Source organism: Platalea leucorodia (assembly GCF_965183815.1).
Source record: "Platalea leucorodia genome assembly, chromosome: 3".
NCBI lineage: Eukaryota > Metazoa > Chordata > Aves > Pelecaniformes > Threskiornithidae > Platalea > Platalea leucorodia.
The window spans coordinates 122,712,805-122,737,143 of NC_138825.1; the positions used below are offsets into that span (position 1 = coordinate 122,712,805).

Consider the following 24,339-nt stretch of genomic DNA (forward strand, 5'->3'; position numbering starts at 1 on the left):
CGCCCGGGTGCGCGGCGGGGAAAACGGTTCGGTAACGGCTCGGCGGCCGGAGGCGGGAGCGGCGGGAGCGCTGAGGAGGCGGCGGGGCGGTGAGTCCCGGGGCGGGGTGAGCTGGTGGGAGGCTTTGTGGAGGTGCCCACGGTGTTATCCGGTAGTCAACGGGGAGCAGGAGTTTGGGGGTACGGGGGGGGCAGGAGTGGTGAAGACTACAACTCCCAGCATGCGTTGCGCTCGGTGGGCTAGTGGCACCGCTGTGGCGGGCAGCGCTGCGTGCCGGGAGTTGTAGTCCGCGCCTCGCCCTGTGAGGTACGCTGCAAACGCCGTCCGACCAGACCAGTACTGGAGCGGGGGGGAGAGGCAGGGCTTATTTACCTGGTGTCAGTCGCGACTGTCGCCTGGCGAGCCGTGACGGGGCCTCTGGGTGAGAGAAGAAGTGGCCTGAGGGGATGGAAGAAAAACTGAATACATCTGAGTCGTTCTGCTTAGAAAAGCGAAGGCTGGTGGGGTGTGATTACTCTCTTCTGTGTGATTTCTTTTTCCTCCATCTCTATAGCGAGTAAGAAAAGAAACTATAGGTTTAAACTGCAGCAAGGAACATTATGGTTGGGTGCTGGGGTGAAAAGTTCTCGTAATAGGGTGACTGCACTGAACTACATTCGAAAGATAAAGAATTTCCGTTACTGGAGGCCTTTAAGAACAAATAAGACTCTTCTCAGTGCAGTTACTGTTGCATTACCATTGCTGCTCCTTGGCATACACACATGTTGGCTTTTAAGTTTAGAAGGAGATGTGGAACACACAAAGACTTGTCTAAAAAGCAAATGGGGATGCTTTTTTAGTGGTCCTGCAAGTAGATAAATATGCAAGATTTAGGCTTTGGGTTAGCAAATATGCAAGCATTTGGGCTCATTTAGCACTGGGTATTTCTGTTGGTTTGCTTGTTAATGTGTGGTTTGTACTGTATGGATTATAATTGCTGGATTTTAATTTTGGTTTTGGTTCCTCCTGTTCCATTTGGTTTACAGATAATGAAACGCAACCACGCATCTTCCAGTAAAATGGGGGAGACCGCTGGTGGGGGATCAGTAAAAAAAACGTTTAAATCACAAAATCAACAGGGGCCTTCCAGCAAAAAAAAGGGAACAGATGGAGAAGGAAGAAAACAAGTTCAAAAAAGAAAGGTAATCATTATTTTGGATCAATCAAATTAGAAAAGTAACCAAAGGAAAAAAAAAAAAAGGCATTTTTTGCCGAATTTTTTACTGGAACTTCTAGAGAATATTTCATTAAGTAAACATAGTCCTCTTGAGGAACTCTCCAGTGTGAACAGCTTTTTTGAGACCCACTGCCTTAGCTGCTCCCTGGTTTCCAGAATTTCTAGTTGCGTGCTACCATGCCTGTGACAAGTAGAGGGAGGCACTGCCTGATGATTAATAAAAAGGCAAGCTGGCTGTGCAGTTTTGAAGAGCTGCATAGCATCTATTTGAACAGAGTGATCAAATCAGAGTTCGTGCAGCTCAGGTGGTGTTTATTCAGTTCTGGAAAATATTCTCTGCATATCTCAGGATCGGCCTGGGCAGCTTTCTGTTGAAGAGAGCTTGCTTAACCACAGAACTTATGAACAGCATGATCTCGAGATGTGGCTGGATAGCGAAACATCTTGTGCATTTCTTATTTCATGACCTCATTCTTGGAAGGGGAGAAACTAATAAGAGCGAATTGCTTTCCTTAACTGGCTTGAGATGAATTACTGTTTCACAGTTCAAATAGTGGTCAATAGCAACAGACCTCTGTCAAGCACTGAAGCGCTTTCACAGGCTTTTTATAGCAGGTTGCTAGTAGTAAATGAATGGTTGCACAGCAGATTATGTTTCAAAATTACCATAATTGCTCTAAATTTTTCTTTTCAGCAGGTCACTCAGACAGTCAAAAGGAAAGCTAAGGAAGACGAGGACTATTCCCCTGCAGGTAGGATTGTATTCTTTCCTTATTTGCCTCGTGCAAGTTCAGTGCTTTGAAAAAACAGTGAAAGTAAAAGTAGTAACTGCTATGTTGAAATCATAGATGTCTGAGATGTCACTGAAATAAGCTTCAAAGTTTTCTTTCTGAACAGTAACAGCGAGTATTTGCAGTACAGTCTTAGCCAGCATGCATTCACGTTATATGTGTTGTATATGCACGTATTAATCATATGCTTTTGTTTGCAAGTAGTGTTCTTCTCTTGTAAAATTCCACCACAAGCACCCAGAACATTTTAACTTTCTCTTTACAGGTCATTGTCATCTCTGTTAACCTTCTGTCTTAAGACTGGCATGTGTTGTATTGAACACACAAATGAGATGAGGCCCCTGCTGCGTTGAGTTTCTTGCTTATGTATATTCCCACTCTTTTATTTCATTCTGGGTTTTCTCACTTGTATCGCCAATGATTTTGGGAAAGGATCTGTTTAGAATGAAACTGCTGTAAGAAAGAACCTTTTCTATTTTGTGCTTTTTAAACAACTTGTGACTTGCAAATAATAAGTACCACCTAATGTGGGTAGATTTGACCTGATAGTTTTGTGACATGGAAAAATCTTAACTGCTACCCTTTTGACTACGATCTGACTGAACTGAGTCACAAAGCTGTCTATCCAGGTTTGACAAATCATATCTTTTCCTTTTTACTTTGTGTTAACAGGAGAAAAAGGTTCTTCAAAAAAGGTGAAGCTAACCAGTGCTAAAGTAGGATCTTGGCAGACCCTCTCAGAGACCAGTAGGCAGTTTTTGGAAGCTGTAATGGATTCAGTAATACTGTAAGTGCCAAATACCCTGGTGGTGGTTCTTTGTTTCCACAAGAAATAAAGTAAAAATCATAACATTGCTTGAACTGGAAAAGCTTTGGAGCCTTTTTGGGCAATATGGCTGGCTGTGTATATTTTGTCCGGTATAATATAACACTTTCTATCTGAAGTTGGAAATTTTTAGCTAGGGAAGTTCTGACTATGTTCACTTCACTTGATGTGTTCTCTGTCCTTGCAGACTTTGCGATGAAAATTCTGCCTTTGTTTTCTTTCCAGATCTGTTTTGTGCCAACAAAGTGAGAGAAAAAGTGATGTTCAGAAGCACCTCAATTTACTGAAAGAAAGGTAATAAATTATGATTTAAAAAAAAAAGTGGGAGAGAAGGGATTTAGTTTACCCTGTTGTTTTGTGCCATACTTACAGAATTGCCCCTGGGAGCAATCACATTTAGGAAATCTTGGGAGGGAGACTAGGTGCAAAATCAAGGAGGGAAATATCTCGATGGTATGTTGAAGTGGACAAGCGAGAGTTGTTGAAAGACCCGGTTCAACTACTTCTATATGAGTAACAGAACCTAGGAGGTATTCTTAAGAGCTCCGTGAATCAGCTTTGTACTCTATACAGGGTTTAAATTTGTGGGCAGCTATTTATTACCATTTTATGATAGTGGCGGGAGCAGGTATAGCTAAATTTTCTTAAATGATAATTCATTTTCTGACTGTTGAAGTCACTTCAAAGAGAATTGAAATGTTGTGCTGAGGCATAACTTGTAGCCTTCTTATGCCTTTGTGGGAGTAATTACATATGCTTGAGTGTCTGACAATTTTTGTGTGCATGTGTGTCGGTATACCAGGCTCTCACCAACATAGAGCCCGAGCCTATATGTTGCTTTCTTTGTTCTTACAGTACCTCAAGATTCAAGCATGAGGAGCTAGGTTTTCATAAATGTTGGGGTTTTTTTGTTTTTTTATTTTTAATTTGTGACACGTTAAATTTCTGGAATCTCATCTGAGATGCATGGAAATGGTGGCAGTTTGGTCATCGTTGGCAGTTATCTAACAGGCAGATCCAACTTGGAAGAACTGAAGTCTTCCTCAGAATCAGAAGGACCTTTAAGAGCAAGCTAAACCTCTTCCTCTGGCATAAAACTATATATTGTGTTTCACAAAAGCATTTACAGATTTTACTAAAATGTTCTTTGTTTGGTAGCAGTTAAAAATGCTGCTTTTAGAACTTAGTTTTACTTTGAAAAGCAGAAAGGTCAGAACTGGAAAATATTAGTTAATGTCAATTTACAGTGAGGAGTGTACAGGCCAATGGGATAGAAACCACACAACATCAGTGTAATAGCAAAGGTTAGAATGGTGGGATTTCTTGTTCCTGGTTCCTTCCTTAGACATCGATTCCACGTGAATTTGGAAAACAATTCAAGACGGTTTTTCTTCCTGTCTGGATCCTTTTACTTCACTGGCAGCAATTGGGCTAAACTGAGTTTAGTTTTTCCCCAGAGAAGTCATTAGTCAGTTTTCTTTTTGTTTTGCAAAGAACTCCAAACAAGTCATGCTTTCCTTTTTCTCTAATAAAGGATGCTGAGAGTTTTCAAGACTTTAAAAGTGCCTCCAGGGAAGCTGGGCAACCTGAAGAATGTCCTGAGCCTTCAAATGGCAGAGAAGCAAATGCTTGAGACAAATGAAGAGTCTTTGGTACAATTGCAGGTATGAAAGGCAAGGAAGGGAAGAAAATATATTCCCTGTCTGCTGCTGCTTGGTGTGTTGTAAGTTTTTAGTAGATGGACTGCTGGCTATGCCTGTGCTGTTGTGGAAGAGTTGTCCACTGTTCATCACCTCCCACCTTTGCTACAAAGCAGTGTATCTTTTTGGATGTTTTTTCAGTGACTCAGCTGATGCTGATTATCAGTATCTTATACACAAAACGCTCACCATCTCTAAAGTAAATTTTGTTCTGGTTTTATGTCTATTTTGTCTTAGGAAGAAATAAATGAAGCTGAGCGATCAGCAGAATGCATTGAAGAAACTATACAACAACTGCGGTACAAAATCCAGGTGCTCAAGAACCAGTTAGAGGAAGATGAAAAAAAGGCCAGGAAGGTATTTCCAATGGATGTTGCTGCATTCCTCTAAGGAGAATGTGTTTCCAGAGCTATCGCGCCCAAGCTGTTTCTGCAGAGTGTCATGTGAGGGAGGCCTTATTTGCCTCTGGGAATGTATCTTTTCAATCTCTCCAACTTGAGTTGCAAAATTAAGAAGTTTAATTTTCAGAAGTTGGATAATGACAGCCAGCTTATTTTCCTACTTTGTGCCTGATGTTTGGTTTTGTATTTTTTCCCTCTTTTTTCCTCTTCTAGGTATTCCAGGAAAATGGCAGTGGAGCACTCCACCTTCCAGAACTCCCCAAGCGCAGTTTACAGGCACCCACTCTGCAGGTGAGCATGGAATATATTTTCAGAGACACCTTGGCTATGAAAAGAAAGACAACAGAATGTGCTCTTATCACTTAACCTGTGCCAGAGGGGGCAATTCAGAAAATTCTGAAATATCTGAAAGTTATAGCTTTTTTCTTTTTCTTTTTTTTTTTTTTTTTTCTTTTCATTGAGAATTATATGCTTGCATTTTAAAAACATAACAAAACCCTAGAAAACCTGCCTTTAAAAGATCACGTGTCTTTTCCTTGGAGCCCTATGGTCCTAGGGAACCTGTAATCATTTCTGAAATATATCTCTCTGTAACTGATGGAAGGGAGACTGTCTCATTCCGTGTCTTTGAATCTTTTTTTATTTTAGCAGTATTTAGGTACAGCTAGGCTTCATGAAAGTGAAATTTCTGTTGGACTTGGTGAAAGCTGTTTTTTATTTGTTTTCTATTATTTTTTCCTTCCTTCTTTAGGAAGAAATTTTGAAGATAAAAAATCAAAAAGGTCTTTTAAAGGATATGAACACTATTCAGCAGTCAGCTGACTTGAAGAACCTGTTAACCCTCATTGAAAAGACTTATGAGAAGGTGGACTTCCTTTGAGAAACCGAAATGTATGGAGTCTCCTTTGAAGAAGATAACCTAGGCCAGCCCTCTGTGTTAACGTAGAGCGGTAGGGTGCTGATCATGGCAACAGTGCTTTCTTCCTAATGGCTTTACTGTTCTGACTGCTGAATTTCTGTTAAAACATTTTCTCTGAATATTGGTATATAAATCTGCAGATGCATTCTGGGACTCTAGTGGTTTAAGTGATCAATCAAGGTTTTGGGGCTTTTTTTGTTTTTGGACCTGTGGTAACTTCTAATGATGATATATGCCGTTTTAGGAGACGGGAGAGAAGTGGATCCTGGGTTTATTTGGGCAGTTTTATAGAACAAGGCAACCTATTCCATTATATTTGGACTTTTATATCACATCTAAACATTGGTGAAGGCAGTATCCCTTACCAAACTAACTTTTGTTTTGGAGTTAAATCCTCTTTAAACCTGAAACACGTAGTAAAAATATGATTATGTAATGCTCAGTTGCAAATCCCCTGTTCAACTTTCTTACCATTTTTTAATAAAAAAATCTCCATGGCAGGAAATTCAATAATTTTTTTGAAATGTACAAGATTTTTTTACATTTTCATATTCACTGCTTAAAAAAAAAAAAGGACATTCACACCTGGTTTATCCAGATGGTTGGGGAAAGCAGATAAGAACATTATAGAGCAAAGCTCTAATCTCAGAGTTGTGTACTCACCTTATTTCATTAACTGTCAGATATTCTTGTGCTTCAGAGGAAGAAACTTAAGTCAAAAGTCTAAGCACTTTAATCTCTCCTCTATTTTTTCCATGATAGAGCTTCTCCCTTAAAAGATTCAGTTGTTTATAAAGTGCTTTCTCCAGTCAAATTATCTGCCAGAAGACAGCAGTGCTCTTTACATTGACTTACCACACAAACACTTGTTCTTTTGTTTACAAGCTGCTGGTACGCTTAATGAGACATGAGCTAATTATCTCTATTCTCCTATGAGAGATTAAAAGCCTCTCTGTAGTTGCTTCATCTAGGATGAGGAAAACCAGACTAAGTCCTTGCCTGTTTTGTACTGAATCACATGAAAAAGTATATAAATATTTAGAAGTATTTCTCAAATTTTTGATCACTCAACAAGGGGATCACTTACTGACATAACCGCTACCCCAAAGTAATTTAATCCAGTTTATGGGTTAATGATTTTCCTGCATGCCAGCTATCTTAATTTTTGCTCAGTAAAGATACACTCCTTTGCTTTCACGAAGGGTGACTTACTTGCGAGCAATTTACTATGTGGGTTTTGAACTTCGTGAACCACATAAATAGCTTTTTTTAAGAAAAAAAAGAGCAAAGTGTAGAGAAGGGCAGTAAGTAGGGTCAGGGATATGATGTAACTTCCGTATAAGGAAAGCTGAAATAGCGGTAACTGAGGAAGGAAGTAGTAAAAATGTAAAGCATTTCATGAAAGTATTGAGTAGGAATTGGTTACTCACTGCTTCTTACAGTGTAGGAATGAGGGAACAGCCAGTTTGGTGGCCAGACAGCAAGTTCTAAAATAAGGTACTCTGTGCAACAGTGCTAGAAGATTCTGGGTAAGCCAAAGTGTACAAAAGATCTGAAAAAGAAGTCAACAACTCTATGAAGCCCGTGTCCATCAGAGACAATTAAATGGTTTGGACTCTGGGGACAGACGACAACACAGTAGCCAAGGGCTGTCTGGAGCAGGGACCCAAAGGTGCTGCAGGTATGCAAATATGACTGGGTCAATCATCTTGCTTTATAAATAGTGAGCCGCCCGGGGCCTGTTGAGCTCTCCTGCACGGCAGCCAGCTGCGTGCCAGGATCTCTCCTCGAGCAGGGACGCCTCTCGGGGTTACTCCTCGAGGTTGAAAGATTCCTTGCTGCAACAGATCCTCGGTAAGTGACTAATAGCATGCTAAACTTAGAAATTGTAGCTAAGTGATAGAACAGCTTGATTGCGCATATATAATCCTTTAGACATAAAGCGTTGACCAAGTCTGAGGCTAAGTCTGGATCCAGCTGCACCTAGACTCCTCTCTGAGAAGGAGTTTAGAAAGTGAGGGGGTCCTCTCTGAACCTCATGACTCAACGGGAGGGTCTCCCTGACAGTTTTTGTCTGACCCTGTTCCCTATGCAGTAAACAGTCCTTTGCCATCGAATCTTGTTAAACCACTGTTGCATTTACCATTGAACCTTGTTAACTCACCGTTTTATATCAATAAAGTTTATTTTTGCTTCTCTCTTACTCCATCTGTGACAAACTGGCGTAGTCGGCAGGATGGCAAGCAGTATCACCCATTACTTTTGGAGGCATGGAGAGAATCCAAGTCTCAACTTTTCAGAAGAATTGACTCGTGACAATTGGCATAATTGGGAAGCCGTGGAGGAGCTGCAGATGAGGAATGCGTTAGCCCTGGGCATTCCCTGAGCTGCCATTCAAGGTCAGCCTGCTGGCATCATCTTGGGTCTGATTGAAGCATTCCCAGAACGAGATAGTGGTGAAAGGAAGGAGCATATTTGAACTCCTCCAGCAGCAGTCCTCAGAAAGGGAGACAACCCCTTCCTCCCCTGTCGGTAGGACCTGCAGGATGTGAAGTCAAAAACCGAGTAGTGTCGGGAAGGCAGTTGGGCCTGCCTGTCTGGAAAGCGGAGGCTTGTCAGTAGGTAAGTGATGATGGCCCATACGTTTTAATTCCAGTCGGTCCTCAAGGACAATTGGTGAAGTTTCTAAGAGATACGGGAGCACAAAGTTCAATACTAACACAACGAGGTGGGTGTGCAATCCGGGCGGCAAAGAGTTAAGATTACCTGTGTGAGCGGAGGGAGTGTTAAGTGTCAAACCGCCAAGGTCAATTTATGGCTCCTGGGCGAGAAGCGTGTGTCCACTACTCGCTTTGCAATTAAAGATAATCATCATGGAAATATTTTAGGATTCGATGTTTTAAGACAGAGGAACCTGGTGCCTGCCGAACGGCAGCGTGTGGTCCTTTGGCCCAAACATCAATCCCAACCCTGGCAGAAATCGATGTTCCGGTGCGGGTGCTTCGCACAGCGCCGGCACTCCCTGATTCAAAAACCAGTAACGTACTGCAATATCCAATTTCTGCTGTGGCACAAAATGGAATTTCTGAAGTCATAGCTGATTTGGAGAAACGACAAATTACTTCCAGAAACTACTTCCCATATAACCCACCTGTCCGGCCAGTTCGGAAACCAGACGGGAGGTGGCGTCGGTTATCGGCATCTGAATGCTGGTAGAGCCCTGCTGGCAGCTGCTGTACCAAGCACTGCCGACCTAAGAACTACTTTGCAAGCAGCTGCACACGCACGGATGGCAGTGCTGGATGTAAAAGCTATGTTCTTTATGGTTCCCTTAAGGAAGGAGGATAAAGAGAAGTTTGCTTTCACTTGGGATGGAATACAATATACTTTTAACAGATTCCCACAGGGGTGTAAATGTTCACCAACAATTGCTCATGGTGCGCTGGCTGAATTACAGACGGTCTCACTCCCCCAAGAAGTGAAACTGTCCCAGTCTATAGATGATATCCTGATTGGGGGGACTTCCCCTGAGAAGGTGGGGGAAGCGGCAGCAGCAGTATGGCAAGCACTAAATAAAGGAGAAATCGAGATCCCACCTGGAATTTGCCAGGGACAAAGTAAAGAAGTAAAATTTTGAGGTACTTGGTGGATAGCAGGCAGTGCAGTGATTCCTCCAGACACCTTAAGAAAAATGGAAGATCTGCAAATGCCCCAATCAAGGAAGGACTTACAACTTAATGGGAACTTTAGGATATTAGAGGAAGCATGTGCCTGGATTTTTTATCATTTCCCACCCATTATACTCACTCTTATGGAAAGGCAAACCCTTGGAGTGGAAATTAGAACATAAAGAGGTGGTCAAAACTCTAGCTGAAGAATTAAAGCCGTATCAGTCACTGGGACCAGTACACCCCCATGACCCTATTGTAGCCGAATGGGGTTTTGCCGAACACGCTACTTACTGTAACCTGTTCCAAACTGGTCCCGATGGGCCAAAAAGGCCTTTATTGTTTAGCTCAACTGCATTTAAAGAAACAGAACAATGATACTCTGAATGGGAAAAGGGACTTGTATCTTTAGTCCTAGCAGTTAAGTTGACAAAATACATCAAGGATAACCTGTGCAAACTAGAGGACCATTTAATTTACTAGAAGCAATCCTAAACAGGACTGCTCCCTCAGAAGTGGTTGCACAAAACCCCACTATCAGAAAATGGTATGCCTACCTAACAGGAGTTGCAGAAAATATGCAATTCACTGAAGGACACACTAAGGTTTCCAAATTGCAGACGCCCATAAACACAGACCCTTTTAGCATTACAACAACGTTGTAAACCTTCAGCCGTTCTGGATGCACCGCCCCTCACTGAGGGTACACCAGCAGAAGACATTGGGTTTACGGATGCTTCAGCAAAAAGGGTAAATGGTAAAAGGCAATATAAGGCCGTTGCATTAGATATTACCACCAGCAAACAAGCAATAGAAGAAGGTGAAGGCAGCGCACAAGCAGGAGAAATAGGAGCAGTTGTTCTGGCAGCACAGAATGAAGCAAAAATCATATATGTAGACTTTTAAGTTGTGTGGGCTGGTGCCACACAGTGGCTCTGTCAAGGGAAGCCTTGAATTGGGAAGTAAATAGATCCCCAGTTTGGAGAAACAAAGATTGACAATTATGACTAGATATAGCCAGGAAAACACCTTTCAAGATGGGATGAGTAAAAGCTCATTCTAAGGATAATCCAGCCACAAAGTGGAATCAAAAGGTAGATGAGCTAACTAAAATTAGGAAAATCACCTTAACTCCTGAGTGGTATCGATTGTGAGAATGGTTACATCCAAACCTAGGCCACACAGGTAAAGAACTTTTTGCTTCATAGCGTAAAGGCTGGCCTATAAACAGAAAAACCTGTAAAACTGTTCTTACAGAATGTCCCCAGTGTAGATGGAAATGATAAGCAGATCATCCTGCTAAAGCACCACCTTTGTATATTAATGAAGGGAAAACTTTATGGTCTACATGGCAAATTGATTCTATCGGCTCAATCAAATCCTCCACGGGATATCAATACATCTCACAGGAGTGGAAGTAGGAGTCTCCGCCTTATGGCGACTAAATGACAGAAAGCTGATGGGCGAAATATCATTTTGGTTCTCCAATCTGCCTACTCCTGATGTTATCCAAAGTGATAATGGCTCACGTTTTTCATGTAAGGAAGTGCAAGATTGGGCAAAACAAGAGGGAATTAAATGGGTATTCCACACCCCATGCTACCCCCAGTCAAATGGGATGGTAGAAAGAGCTGATGGCTTATTGAAAGAGAATCTCAAACCACACGAGGCTCAATGGGATACGAGACTTCCCAAAGTACTCCATCATTTAAATAATCGATACAGGCCTACTGGAAGCCCCGTAAGCTGGGCATTCTTTGTAAAAACTGAGCTTAGCGCTTCGTCTTCTAGGAAAGGAGAATATCTGACAACATTACAGCCAGGGCAGCCTGTGGTGGGCGATCTACCACCCATCAGTGCTGTGCCTATGAGTTTAACTAAACCTCATGGCCCACTTGCCTGGGAAGCTACCGATAGCAGTGGTGCAAGGCACAGAATTAGTGCACGATGGATTTTTCCTTCTTTTTAACTAGGAAACCTGTTCGGGCTCTCCCCACTGAAACAAGTCTCTATTTTCTCTTGCAGCAGCCCACAGGATGGCATTGTAAGAGTAACACCATCAAAGCCCGAGGTATTTGTCTTGACACTGAACAAAATGTTTGCCATTTTGAAATACATCCCAATGAAACCTGTGAAACTGTACTTGTATATATTGGAAAAGGATGTGTTTGTATGAGAGCCCTTTGTGATTTTATATTCATAGATACCATTACTGTAGATACAAGTAATCACTGAAATATTTGTGTTTGTAACTTTACTAAAATTATGGGATGTGACTTTAATTATTCAGCCTCTGTTATGTCTTATCAATTGTTACAGTCTAATTATACATTGAGTCGAGATTTACTGCCTACCCCCATCAGAATGAATCTTACATTGGGGAAGAAACTACTGCAACACGATGACCTGTGTCTACTGCTAGAACTCATCCAAAGCAATAGACAAAAACTCCTAATCACCGGTCATCATGATACAGAAGAGAGACACCGTGTCTTGCAAAGAGTGAAGAAGGATGGAGAACACCATTCGTGGGAAACTCTTCTTGGATGGTCACCGACAGCAACGGGAGTTTTAATCTCATGCTTCACTCAGTTGTGATTTTAATAACTAACATTAATGTGTCTATTGCTTATAATTATATTGTATATAAAGGTTTGGTACATAAAACAACGCAACTTCAACAACCCAAACCGTACAAATTAATGCATAACAAATAGCAGTGCTTCACTGTCTACTTACCATGGATCTGTAACTGCACAAACTATCAATACGCTATTTATGGCACAGAGGCAAGAGGTGACCGTACCACCGCTCTGTGAAGGTAAGATGAATTGCCAACAGTCACTGGGTGGAGTGTGGCGGTGTGCTCCCCGCCCCAACCTGACCTTTCCCCATAACCCTGCTCAGGCGGTAATCACCAGCGGGGATCGTGACGGCTGCATCCAGTTTGTGCTGGACTTTGGGGATGGATAAGGGCTGTCTGGAGCAGGGACCCGAATGTCTTGCTGGTATGCAAATATGACTATGGGTCAATCATCTTACCCCCATAAATAGTGAGCAGCCCAAGAGCCCTTTGAGCTCTCCTGCACGGCAGCCGGCTGCACGCCAGGATCTCTCCTCGAGCAGGGACGCCTCTCGGGGTTACTCCTCGAGGTTGAGAGATTCCTTGCTGCAACAGATCCTCGGTAAGTGACCAACAGCATGCTAAACTTAGAAATTGTAGCTAAGCAATAGAACAGCTTGATTGCGCATATATAATCCTTTAGACATAAAGCGTTGACCGAGTCTGAGGCTAAGTCTGGATCCAGCCGCACCTAGACTCCTCTCTGAGAAGGAGTTTAGAAAGTGAGGGGGTCCTCTCTGAACCTCATGACTCAACGGGAGGGTCTCCCTGACAGTTTTTGTCTGACCCTGTTCCCTATGCAGTAAACAGTCCTTTGCCATCGAATCTTGTTAAACCACTGTCGCATTTACCATTGAACCTTGTTAACTCACTGTTTTATATCAATAAATTTTATTTTTGCTTCTCTTGTTCCATCCACAACAGCATATAATACCTTTTATGTATGTTAGGTGCTATTTCTTTGTTACTCCTAAAACCAGTTTTATCCAGCTCCAGGTCTGTATTTCCTGAGCTGGTTGTTGGTGAGTTTTCTGTAGCTGAGGGGTCTCCTGTGCCAAGCCTCATCTCTTACCATCCTCATCGCTCTCCCGTGTCCCATCGCTTATCACCCCATACCGGTACTTCTCTGCACTGCAGCCCAGATCTCCATTTCCCAAGGCCTCTGCTATCATTCTCAGCCTGTATTTCTCTATACTGCATCATTATATTAGTCATAACTACCTCATTTGACATAGAATAACTGCTTGTTACTGCTCTCTGTATAAAACTGTGGTGGTACCATACAAAGATAATGAAAATAGAATATTTATTCCTAGACACCTGGTCAGTTAGAGGAAATGCTAAATTACACAGCTAAGTAAAACATTCAAAGAGCACCTGACGAGCCTCAATCCTGAGGCCTTGTACATGCAGTGCAAAGCTGTCACCAGCAATGGAGGTACTGTGTTACAGGGCTAGATATTACAGAAGCAAGCCATAGTTATTTTTTTTTTCCTGACATTGGGTGATTTATGACAGGCTCACTGGCTGTGGATGTCGTTACTTTGGGGTTATCATGCACACATGAACAGGACAACATGAAACAGGAACATAAAACCAGACTCTTAGGAGGTGGTCTTAGCTCAACTTATGTGATGGTGGATACCCTTGGGCAGAGTTGCAGAATGGTCAGATTTTGGTTTCTGATGAGATCAGAGGAGTTTCTAGGAGAAGGTTCGCTGTTGATCAGTGTGCACGGAGCTGTGAACTTGTGTGATTTGACTTGGGAGAATCTGAAACTCCTCAATTTCACAAACCTTGGCTTCAAGCAGGTAAGTTCCAAGCTACAGATTCCTTAAGATTTAGCAGGAATATCAATCCATATCCCATATCAACTCTTCCTCATGCTCAAATAAAGCATCTTTCTGCATGTGCTCTCCTATAACACTACAATGTTCCTTCTCTTTTGACTCTTCTGCTACAGGTTATCAAGTCCAAATCAAAAGGGCTATATGGGTTAGCATCATCAAACGGGACTGTCTAGGAGAAAGGGAAAATCAGGCGAAGGGTGAACAGGGCTGCCACCTCAAAATGATGCTTGGGGCTGCTTAGCTGGGTTGGTTTTCTCTTTGGCAGAACGTGTCTCAGTTTACCTCAGGCTCTTAATTCCCTCATGGTATGAAGCTTGGCACTGAGAATGAGAATTGACTGATTTCACTACCACTGAGAGGAAAAAGGATAATTATAAGTATGTGCCAAGCAGATCCTTCACTGGTATGAATGCAAAGAGATTAAATGTCTTAATGAACAAATTAAAGGTTCTTGCTGGAGCCTATACTCTTGAACAGGCCTTTTGACACTTTATTAGCTATGCTTAGAGAGTCCCTCCTCCTCTGAAGCTGTGGCTGGCTCTGGCTTTTATTTCCATGCTCCCCAAAAGGAAGAAAGAATAAAGCTTTTAGGAACAGTCTACCAGTTTAGAACAATTTGGATCAATAAAATTATAGTTTTAAGATTCGGAAGAAGGACTCTCATCGTTCCCCATGCAGAAGCAGCCACAAAGTGGATGCATTTTATTGTCTCCTAACTTCAAGTTTATCATTGCACTGTGGAAGGACGAGCTACAAGACTGAAAGCAGGTAAGCGATCCGGTGGTCTATCGGTGCGATATTTGTTTTCAGTCTGAAAGTACTTCCAGGCATAGAGATATAAGAACTGTCCTTAAGTAAAAGTAGCTGTGTATTCAAACACATATCAACGCTGCCTTTAGATACCGTTACATGCATACTGATGTGCTGTGACACAGAGGCAATTTTCCCCTTGAACATGGTGAGAAAATGGAGTATAAACTTCAAGAAAGGTAAATGTGCACATGTGATCATAGAAAGTGCTAATTTTTTTATTTTTATTTTTATGTTTGGTGAAGCAAGACAAGGAAAAAGGGGAGGGCTTGAGGCTGATGGGGGGTAACATGGATGCTGGAGGATATTTTCTTACCTAAGGCACAGGTGTCTTAGGGGGGCAGCCTGAGTTTCACAATGTTGCTCTGTTCATGTATCTCTGCCCTGACCTGGGGAGCAGATTGGCCATGTAATTAATTGTGTTGCTTAATGCTGTGGTTGATTCAACCCTTAATCTGTCTGCTGAGGACAGCAACGAGAGGCAATTAGTGCTGACAGTTGTGTTGTTTCTCTGTTAAACAAAGCCTTGTCACATGGAAACTGGACTAAATGTTTGAAACCTAAACATAACCTGGAAGGAAGATTCAAGTTATGAGATGCAAAAGCTGTTTGTTAGAAAAAAGTACATGCTGTGCAATCTGTAGAATTGAACAAAATAAGAAAATGCCCAGATTGGTGCATTGTATTAAGAATAAGGGAACAGAAGCCCTTTTCTATGGGTAACAGATCAGTCATAGCAGTGATCTCAGAAAGACTCTTTGACTAACTTGCGGTAGATCAACCCTAAGGTTAATATATAGTGCTGACAAGATAAGTCATCAATGCTAAGACCCTTCAACATTTGTAGTATGTGGCTGCTTTTTATTTCCTTTAAAAACATAGGAAAATCAAATTGAGTAACACCTGATTGTTTTCTTACTTGTGATCTGTCTGGTGGATCAGTACCTTTGTAGGAGCCACATAGTTTCTAATCAGTGAACACGGGGCTGAGGACAGATGACCACCCAGCCCCCTGCTGCAGGATTTATTGCTCCATCTTTGATCCTGAGAGGTGGCTGCGTATAAGATGTTCGTTAGTAGTAAGGTGGATACTTGATGGTTGCAATAATTTGTAACATATGTTAAGATTTATAATGAACTGCAGCAAAGGGAAATGCTTTTAAGATTAATTGGTACACAGTGAAGAGGTAAAAGAGAGGATGAAGGATGTGATACTTCTGAGAAACCTTAAGATTTGAATTCTTTCCTTTGATTTTTTAAGTGAAGATAGATATATTTTTATTGCTGCTTGGGTTTTTTGTTTTGTTTTGGTTTTTTTTTTTGTTTTGTTGGGGTTTTTTTCTGACAGACTGTAACTATGTTGTTTTGGATGGGCTTTGGATTTACAGAAAAGGTGGAAAGAAAAAAATTACCAAGACAAGGCAGCTGTTTCATAAATAAGATTTGTGGCTGTCATTCCTGCAGTAACTCCTCTGCTGAAGAAGTTACCCTGGGGGGTGAATTGTCTCAAATCACAGCCTAAAAAGTTAAAGGCTGAATTAACATAGTACAAATTGCTTGTTAGTAACCAGTAAGAGAGGTCAGTCATATCTAGGCTTAAAGAATTTGGTGGTAAGAATTTATTTCTACAGTTTTTCCAGCAAAAGTTAACGTGATTTTGGGGGCAGGTATGAAAAAGCCCTCTTTCTGAACCTATCTGTAAGTTACCTGCCTGACGCTGCACAAGAAACCTGGTGTAGAATGACAAATTAAGCCCCAGACTTTCGGACTCCAACTTGGTCTGCCAAACACCATCCCATCTTGCTGTTCTCTGCACATCCATCTATTAAAAAAAAAAAATATTCCCAAAATACTTTCCACAGGAAAATGCTGAAAGAGGGCACTTGTGGGAGCTATTGTATTTTATGAAATCAGCAGTTATTCCACTCAGTTCTTCCACATTATTGCTTTTCTGAGTGACTTTCTATACCTTGTGTGTGTTCCCAGCAAGGAAGATGCTGGTGCTCAGCTGCTCCATGAAGCTGCAGATGCTGGAGAAAATGCTAAGGTGGAGTTTCCCTGAGTCCCTCAAGGTAACCTGTTGTTTTCTGTGGTATTTCCATCAGTAAATCAGGACATTTGTCAGGGAATCAAAGCTGCGGGGAGAGGGTTGTGCTTCTTCTGGACTGACTGATACTTGCTGTTTAGATGACTACATCAGAGATATCTGTTTGGCCCTGCTTACTAACCCAAATCCACATGCTTAAGAAAAGAAAGAAGCAAACCCATCCACCTCCTCTCCAAAGTCATTAGGGTTGGCATAATTAGACAATAGTTTATGGTAATATGACTTACTGATGAGTGTGTAGGTATCAACCTATGTGGTGTGTGTGTGTGCATGAAAATCTAAATGTGTGCTTTCAGCTCTGCGTCGCTGGTTCAGTCTCTGGTTTGTAACACAGGTGCCACATTAGCATGTCTCAAACTGTCTGTCTTCTTTTGGCTCTTCATCCTGCAGGTTTATGGAGCTGTGATGAACATCAACCGAGGGAACCCCTTCAGGAAGGAAGTGGTGGTAGATTCATGGCCAGACTTCAAAGCTATTATCACCCGGCGACAGAGGGAGGTTGATTGATGTGGATTTTATCTTTGTTTCTGAGAGGTGGATCCAACGTCACTGGGGCCTTCCTCTCAGCTTTCTGAGAGCTTTGCGGATGGGGCTAGCTTTATCTGGAAGTGTGTAACAGGTGGAGGTGGGAACCGTAAAGTGCAATAGGACATCCCAGTGGGTGCCGGCACAAAGCCCACCATAGGGAGTGCTGCTCTTTCCTGAAACGTTCTGCCTAGTGATTATAGCATAACCACACCTATCTATGAAGTACATGTGCTAACTGATTGTAATTATCCTGATTGCACCGAGTGAAGATTAACTTGCATAGCTTATGCAGAGACACATTTTACCTGCACTTATGCTACTTAACTAAACTTTCCAAGGATTCTTTGGTTTTTCTAGCCCTTGTACAGACAGACAGAAAAAAAGAGCCTTAGTGAGCTTGTGATGGGGCAGATGTAGCTACAAGGTGAAAGAAGGGTCCTTCTGCGGTCTTTTGGTCTATAACAGGCAGTGCTAAAGAGAACCTGGGAGGGGGCATTGCCTTAACCCCCTTCATCCACTGTGATAAAGCAATCTTTGAGTTGCATGAGTTTGTGGGTGATTCCCCAACTCCAGGCTAGGAGTTAAGCCTTTGGTGGTGTAGGCTTATATAGGGTACAATTAAATCCTTGGCGTGGTCTCTGGGACGACCAGCTCTCCTAGGCCAGCAATGCAGAAGTCAGCATAGGACATGGACAATCCCCAACTGGCAGTTTGGATGTTTCCAACCTGTTTTGGAGACTGAAAGAGTTTAATAGTATTGACAAGGCCAGGCTGTGCTATTTCATCTCAGGGCCAGAGAACAAACATTGGTACTATTGGTGCTATTTTGTTTACCAGAAGAGATGTGGTATAAACACGTTGACCTTGGCAACAAAATAACACAGCATGTTTTTTGGGACAACCGGTAGTAGAGGTGAGTTTTGAACAATGAATTAGGCAAGAGTTTCAAGAAACTGCCACCAGGTTTGGGTTACTGTGCCTTGGGTGCCGGAGGACTTTCTCCCATTGCTGATTTCTGCTAATACGACACTGTGGAGAGCAACAGGTATTTCTAGTGTCTTGCTTGAGAGTTGCTACTGAAAATGTCCTAAAAGAAGTCAACCTGAAGCTCAAAACATTTTTTAGATCTCTGGGGTTGGCTTTCAGGGAGTTTTGATTCCAATGTGAAAGGTGTGTGTGTGGGAAGGGGGAGAATTTTTAATTCTTCCACATTTTTTCTCCCGAGAATGAGACGGATGACCTTGACCATTATACCAATGCTCATGCAGTTTTCTACAAGGAGCTACAGGCTTACCAGGAGCTATTGGAAAACACAAATGCCATCAACTGGGGAGAAATTTTTCAGATACAAGGTACAGTCCAGCCTTACTTGGTTTAGAGGAAACAGAATAGATAAAGTCTTCATGGAGTGTAGATCCTGCCATTGTGCTCTGTAGAAAGGTTTTTTGTACTTGAGTAAAACACAAGATCTTGGATATGGCTTTTCTAACTTTTGAATTTCATCCGTATCATATTCATTGTTACGATTTCAAATTCTACTTTCAATTAGATGAAGCTATTTCCCTGCCAGGAAGGCATGTTTATTTATGTTTAATTTTGTTACTGGCCATAGGATTCTGTAGACAACATACAGACTGAGCTGAGCAGTAGTTAATGCAATAATTAGAGGTTTAGTGAGAGCCAGTGTTTGAAAGCTGAACCCAGTCGAGGCCTAAATGGGAAAGAGTATACACAATTTTAATTGTAAAGGTTACCAATTAGTAGAAGAACTTGCTTATGGAATAGGTGATTCCTCCATGATTGAAATCCTTGTATTAGGACTGGATAATTTACTGTGGCTAAAACTGAGGGTATGAGTTAGATGGGGAGGTCACTTGGAGAAGGTCTGTGTTCTCATTCTTCTGGTGATTGGTGTGGTGGGTTGACCCTGGCTGGGCACCAGGTGCCCACCAAAGATGCTCTATCGCTTCCCTCCTCAGCTGGACAGGGGAGGGGAAATATAACGAAAGGCTCCTGGGTCGAGATAAGGACAGGGAGAGATCATTCACCAGTTACTGTCATGTGGAAAACAGACTCGACGAAATTAATTTAATTTATTACCAATCAAATCAGAGTAGGATAATGAGAAATAAAACCAAATCTTAAAAACGCCTTCCCCCCACACCTCCCTTCTTCCCGGCCTTAACTTTATTCCGGAGTTCACTACATCCTCCCCGCCGCGGCACAGGGGCACAGGGAATGGGGTTGTGGTCAGTTCATCACACGCTGTCTCTGCCACTCCTTCCTTCTCAGGGGAGGACTCCTCACACTCTTCCCCTGCTCCAGCGTGGGGTCCCTCCCACAGCAGACAGTGCTCCACAAACTTCTCCAATATGAGTCCTTCCCATGGGCTGCAGTTCTTCACGAACTGCTCCAGCGTGGGTCCCTTCCATGGGGTGCAGTCCTTCAGGAACAGACTGCTCCAGCGTGGATCCCCTGCAGGGCCAAAGGTCCTGCCAGCAAACCTGCTCCAGCCTGGGCTTCCCACGGGGTCCCAGCCTCCTTCAGGCATGCCCCTGCTCCGGCGTGGGGTCCTCCAGGGGCTGCAGGTGGATCTCTGCTCCACCGTTAATCTCCATGGGCTGCAGGGGGACAGCCTGCCTCACCATGGGCTTCCCCAGGGGCTGCAGGGGAATCTTTGCTCTGGTGCCTGGAGCACCTCCTACCTTCGTTCTTCACCGACCTCGGTGTCTGCAGAGTTGTTCCTCTCACATATTCTCAATCCTCTCTTCTGACTGCTGCTGGTGTTGTGCGGTTTTTCTTTTTTGTTCTTAAATATGTTGTCATAGAGGTGCTGCCACTGTCAACGATGGGCTCAGCCTTGGCCAGCAGTGGGTCCGCCTTGGAGCCGGCTGGCATTGCCTCTGTTGGACACAGGGGAAGCTTCTAGCACCTTCTCATAGAAGCCACCCCTGTAGCACCCCCAGCTACCAAAACCTTGCCACGCAAACCCAATGCAGTTGGATCAGATGAAAAATGCGGTGCCTTCTGACCTTCATGTATGTGAAACTATAGCCAGAGTGTGGAGGGAACCTAGTTAATAATTTTGGAGATTTCAAATACCTGGCTAGTTCCATGAAAAGTGTATTATTGGACCTTATTTAAAAAAAAAAAAAAGCTTTCTTTTTGAAGTACCTTAGTATTTATCTTTGTATACACAGGGCTCCAGGATGGAATATGTGAAATATCCAGAACTGTGGCTTTATCTAAGCAGGTAGATGTGAAAACATCTTCTTTCCAGATGGTTATCCATTCAGACCCGGACACGCTGCCAGATGTCAGACTTCAGTATGTCCAAGCACTCCATGTCATTTGTTGATGTCATTACTGTAGCAATATATTTCCTGAAAGTGCATTAACAGCAAAAATATCAGGAAGACTGCTAGGCTTTCTCTGTGACTGGGTCAAAAACCTGACTGAAGAATTACTTGGTAAGGAAGGAACTATTACCTTAAATACTTAGCAAGATTTTTCTTTAATCAGTCCATCACTTTTGCATTTTTATATTCCAGAATAGGCCCCATCCCCTCCTCTCATCAAGTATACATGGGATCCACAGGTTTGCTTTCTGCCTCCTTTGACTATCTTGTGTCAAAGCTCCTTAGATTTGACAGATGGATCTGGGTCTCCCGCAAAGTTTGTTTTTCATAAGGGGGCTTTACACAACTGCGTGAAGCCTTCTAAGTTTTCTAACATCCCTCTGCTGGTGAGATATGGATCTGACATCAGAGCAGAAGAGTAGGGAAACCAGAGGCTCCATTTTTCCTGGAATAAATTTCTCAGCAGTGGATTTGAAATCCAGAGAGAATCTATCAATCAGACTTGGAGGATGAGAAACTAGAAATCAAATCCTTTCCACTCCCCTGTGCCACCTAATATGTCGCTGAGGCTCCTTGCCTTCCTTAACATATTCTCCATTCTTCCTGTAAGGAATAAGGCACCTCTGGAGTGTGTTGTGTGGACTCGGGAGCTTAGATAAACAAAAGCCTAAAATGGAAAGGTGCTGCCCTCTATAATTATTCCCAAACCTCCAGCCTAATGAACTCAGCTCACTTTGATTCCTCTTTCTGATATAGAACTGGAAATCTGTTTGGCTGGAGAAGACAGCTTTAAATCTAGTGCAGTTGCTTGGAGAATATGAGGCACAGCTTTCTGCCTAATACATTTTCTGTACTGTCTCTTAGGATGGACCCTAAATTAACGTTGGCTTCCCTGGACATCTCCCATGCCAGCCTACTCAGCAAAACCTGGTCGCGGGGAGGCAACTCAAGGTGCCAGAAGTACCTTGCTAACCTCATTTGCTGCTTCCCCAGTGTCTGTGTCTTGGATGGCAATGGGCATCCCCTCTCCTGGAGCCTGGCAGACCAGTTTGCCACCATGATTCATGGTTATACTATTCCAGAGCATCGGAGGAAGGGTTATGGCAGGCTTGTGGCTACCACTTTATCTAAGAAATTACATAGCTGTGGCTTTCCAGCACAGGGTAATGTCCTGGAGACGAATATACCATCAATAACATTGCTGAAAAGCATGAATGCCCAGTTTCTTCCCTGCTCATTTTTCAGAGTGATTCATACACCTTTTCATTTTTTAGACAAATCTCACTTATAGCCGAACCTCACAAACCTCTACATTAGGATCAACTTTTCTGCACTGCAAGAGCACTTTGGTGGAATTTAATAACTCAGGTGAGATGAGAGAGAGTTTCCTGCATAAGCCTAAAACTGAAGATATTAACTCCTCATGGTTTTTCTGCTTAGGGAAAACTGCTCATGGCAAATCCAAAAGACTTGGGAATCGTTGTAAGTTTAATAGTTTTGCTGTAATTCAACTGTAATTGTACTGCTTCTCACTGAAGAATTATTTCTTCTCCATAGCCATTTTCTGAGATACCTACAGCAGAATCCTTGGACGTTTCTAATCCCGTCTGTCTGTCTTGGTGTAAGTCCTGAAGCCTCTCCTTTCCCTAACATGGCCTCAAAGAGATTAGTATATGAAATTCAGAAGCAGAGAAACCTGCAAGCAGCAGTCTGAATTAAAGAACAACCTTATAAAGAAGTCTTTTAATGTCTAATACAGAAACATCTCTGTTTCCTTTCTACTGTGTGTCTCCTTTTGCTCAAGATAAATCTGTCTACCTATCTTCTACTCATGGTGGAGCTAAACATGCAAAGGCTGGATAAAAAGTCTTGCAGATTTTAACTTCAACACATAAGTGTTTTATCACAAGTCAGGAGGGCTTGCTAGAAGTCATTTCCATCAATTCTATCAGTAAATAACTCCAAATGCTTTGCAAATGCTCCTTCTGGGAGGGAAAGTAACTCTCACTGTTTTCACATCAATCCAAAACTCACTTAAAATTTGGCAGACAGAAACTGTGAGATACCTACATTGTCTCTCAGTCAAGAGTGTCCAAGTATAGGTGTATATTGGGAGCAACAATGAGGATGCTATCACTGAAGGCCACGGGAGGACACATGGAAGTCTTGTGTATGCCAAAGCTGATAAAGCCTTTGCACAGGAGCCTACTAGGAGGATAATGACATGACTAAGAGGTTGTTCCTTGAGCAGCACAACTGTTAAAGACAGGCTGCCTATGATATAAAATACATTGGGGGCTCTATTCAGTTGGCTGAAGGCAAGCAGTGCCCTATGGTACCCTTCCTAATCTGCAGCTGCCGATCCAGAAGCCAACAAATCTCCCATATATCACATTTGTTAACCCTGTGCAGATATCTCCAATGCTGCTTGGCATCTGAAATGACACTAAAGGCAGAGTTCAATTACTGCTGAACAAACATGTCTGTTTAGGTTAAGTCAAATCACTGCCTAGGCTCCACTGACTGTATTCAGATCTCCACTGAATAATGACAATGTAGGCTAAGCTGCTGCTTACTTGCCTAGGCATGGGCATCTAGTCCAACTTCAGGCAGCTCAGAATATTTGAGTCACCTTCCTGATGTTCAGAGGCCCAAAGGGATACCAACACTCTTCTGGGCTACTCACTGGACATCAGCTGTCATAAAGCATCTCAAACAGTGCTCAAGATCTAGACAACTGCATTAAGTCACAAGGACACATATAGACACTTATAGTCAGACACCTAAATTTACGTGTCTGAATTTGTAGCTGAATCCTGCCAATTGCATGGGCTTTTAACCAACAGCATGTGTCTTGAGGTACTACCAACACAGTAGCATGGGAAGAGTAGCTCTGAAAATTTTTCTTGCTGGAGGTCACCATCCTTTGCTAATCAAGGCAGTTGATTCCAGAGGACATTCATAACTTTTAGTATTTCTGTTGGTTTCTAGTATTGTATGAATTACTAGTCTGGAACACGTCTTCCAGCACCTTGCAGAAGATAGTTTAAAATGGGAGGGCTCTTGTTTCGCAGGGCACCTGGTCCAGCACACTGATTCTCTTTTACATTTTAAGACTTTCTTATTTATTCAGTATTTCTTAGCATTCCATGTTACAGCATGTTTACTTACCAATATATTCCCAGAGAAAAGCAAAATGGTAATGCAGTGGCGGTCTTCTAGTGATAATTTGCCTTGTGAGCAACTTGTCACTGTCGTGGAGACTACTTCCACAACAACACACCAGTGCCTTCTGCTCATCACAAAACAGAGCAATAAGCATCATGTTATGCAAGCTCACTAAAGAGCCTGAACTTCAGCCTGAGAAGTGTGCCAACATCAGATCTCCACTGGAAAATTAAACAATGGGTGGCTTATTAAACCATCTTGGCATTTAACTTTGACCTGGAGAGGTATTGTACTTTCTGTTACACCTATGTGTGTCCGAAACTGTATTTAGAACCACCTGGATTCAAAATCAGGTTGGATAAAGCCCTGTGCA

The 24,339-nt window shown here is 42.5% G+C and overlaps 2 protein-coding genes across 16 annotated transcripts; both read left to right on the forward strand.

The window, feature by feature from the left end:
* The first annotated feature begins 30 nt into the window (after positions 1-30).
* Positions 31-12,989, forward strand: CENPQ (centromere protein Q). 15 transcript variants are annotated; one of them, XM_082306432.1, is made up of 12 exons: positions 318-500; positions 1,026-1,181; positions 1,911-1,968; positions 2,680-2,794; positions 3,059-3,127; positions 4,368-4,497; positions 4,771-4,890; positions 5,148-5,225; positions 5,686-7,707; positions 8,082-10,271; positions 11,547-11,592; positions 11,841-12,989. In XM_082306432.1, exons 1-9 carry the CDS (start codon positions 447-449, stop codon positions 5,812-5,814), a joined length of 909 nt encoding a protein of 302 aa, XP_082162558.1. In that variant the 5' UTR covers positions 318-446; the 3' UTR covers positions 5,815-7,707; positions 8,082-10,271; positions 11,547-11,592; positions 11,841-12,989. The 15 variants fall into 15 exon arrangements, with proteins under 15 accessions (XP_082162556.1, XP_082162557.1, XP_082162558.1 ...); XM_082306435.1 differs by having other exon boundaries at positions 11,885-12,989; XM_082306436.1 differs by having other exon boundaries at positions 8,082-8,581.
* A 1,677-nt stretch (positions 12,990-14,666) lies between these two features.
* Positions 14,667-22,089, forward strand: GLYATL3 (glycine-N-acyltransferase like 3; the record flags this gene model as incomplete). The annotated part of the gene is made up of 6 exons (XM_082305997.1): positions 14,667-14,685; positions 16,791-16,876; positions 17,302-17,409; positions 18,650-18,791; positions 20,640-20,766; positions 21,663-22,089. The coding sequence occupies 6 exons, from the start codon at positions 14,667-14,669 to the stop codon at positions 22,087-22,089; spliced, it is 909 nt and encodes a 302-aa protein (XP_082162123.1).
* Positions 22,090-24,339: the final 2,250 nt, after the last annotated feature.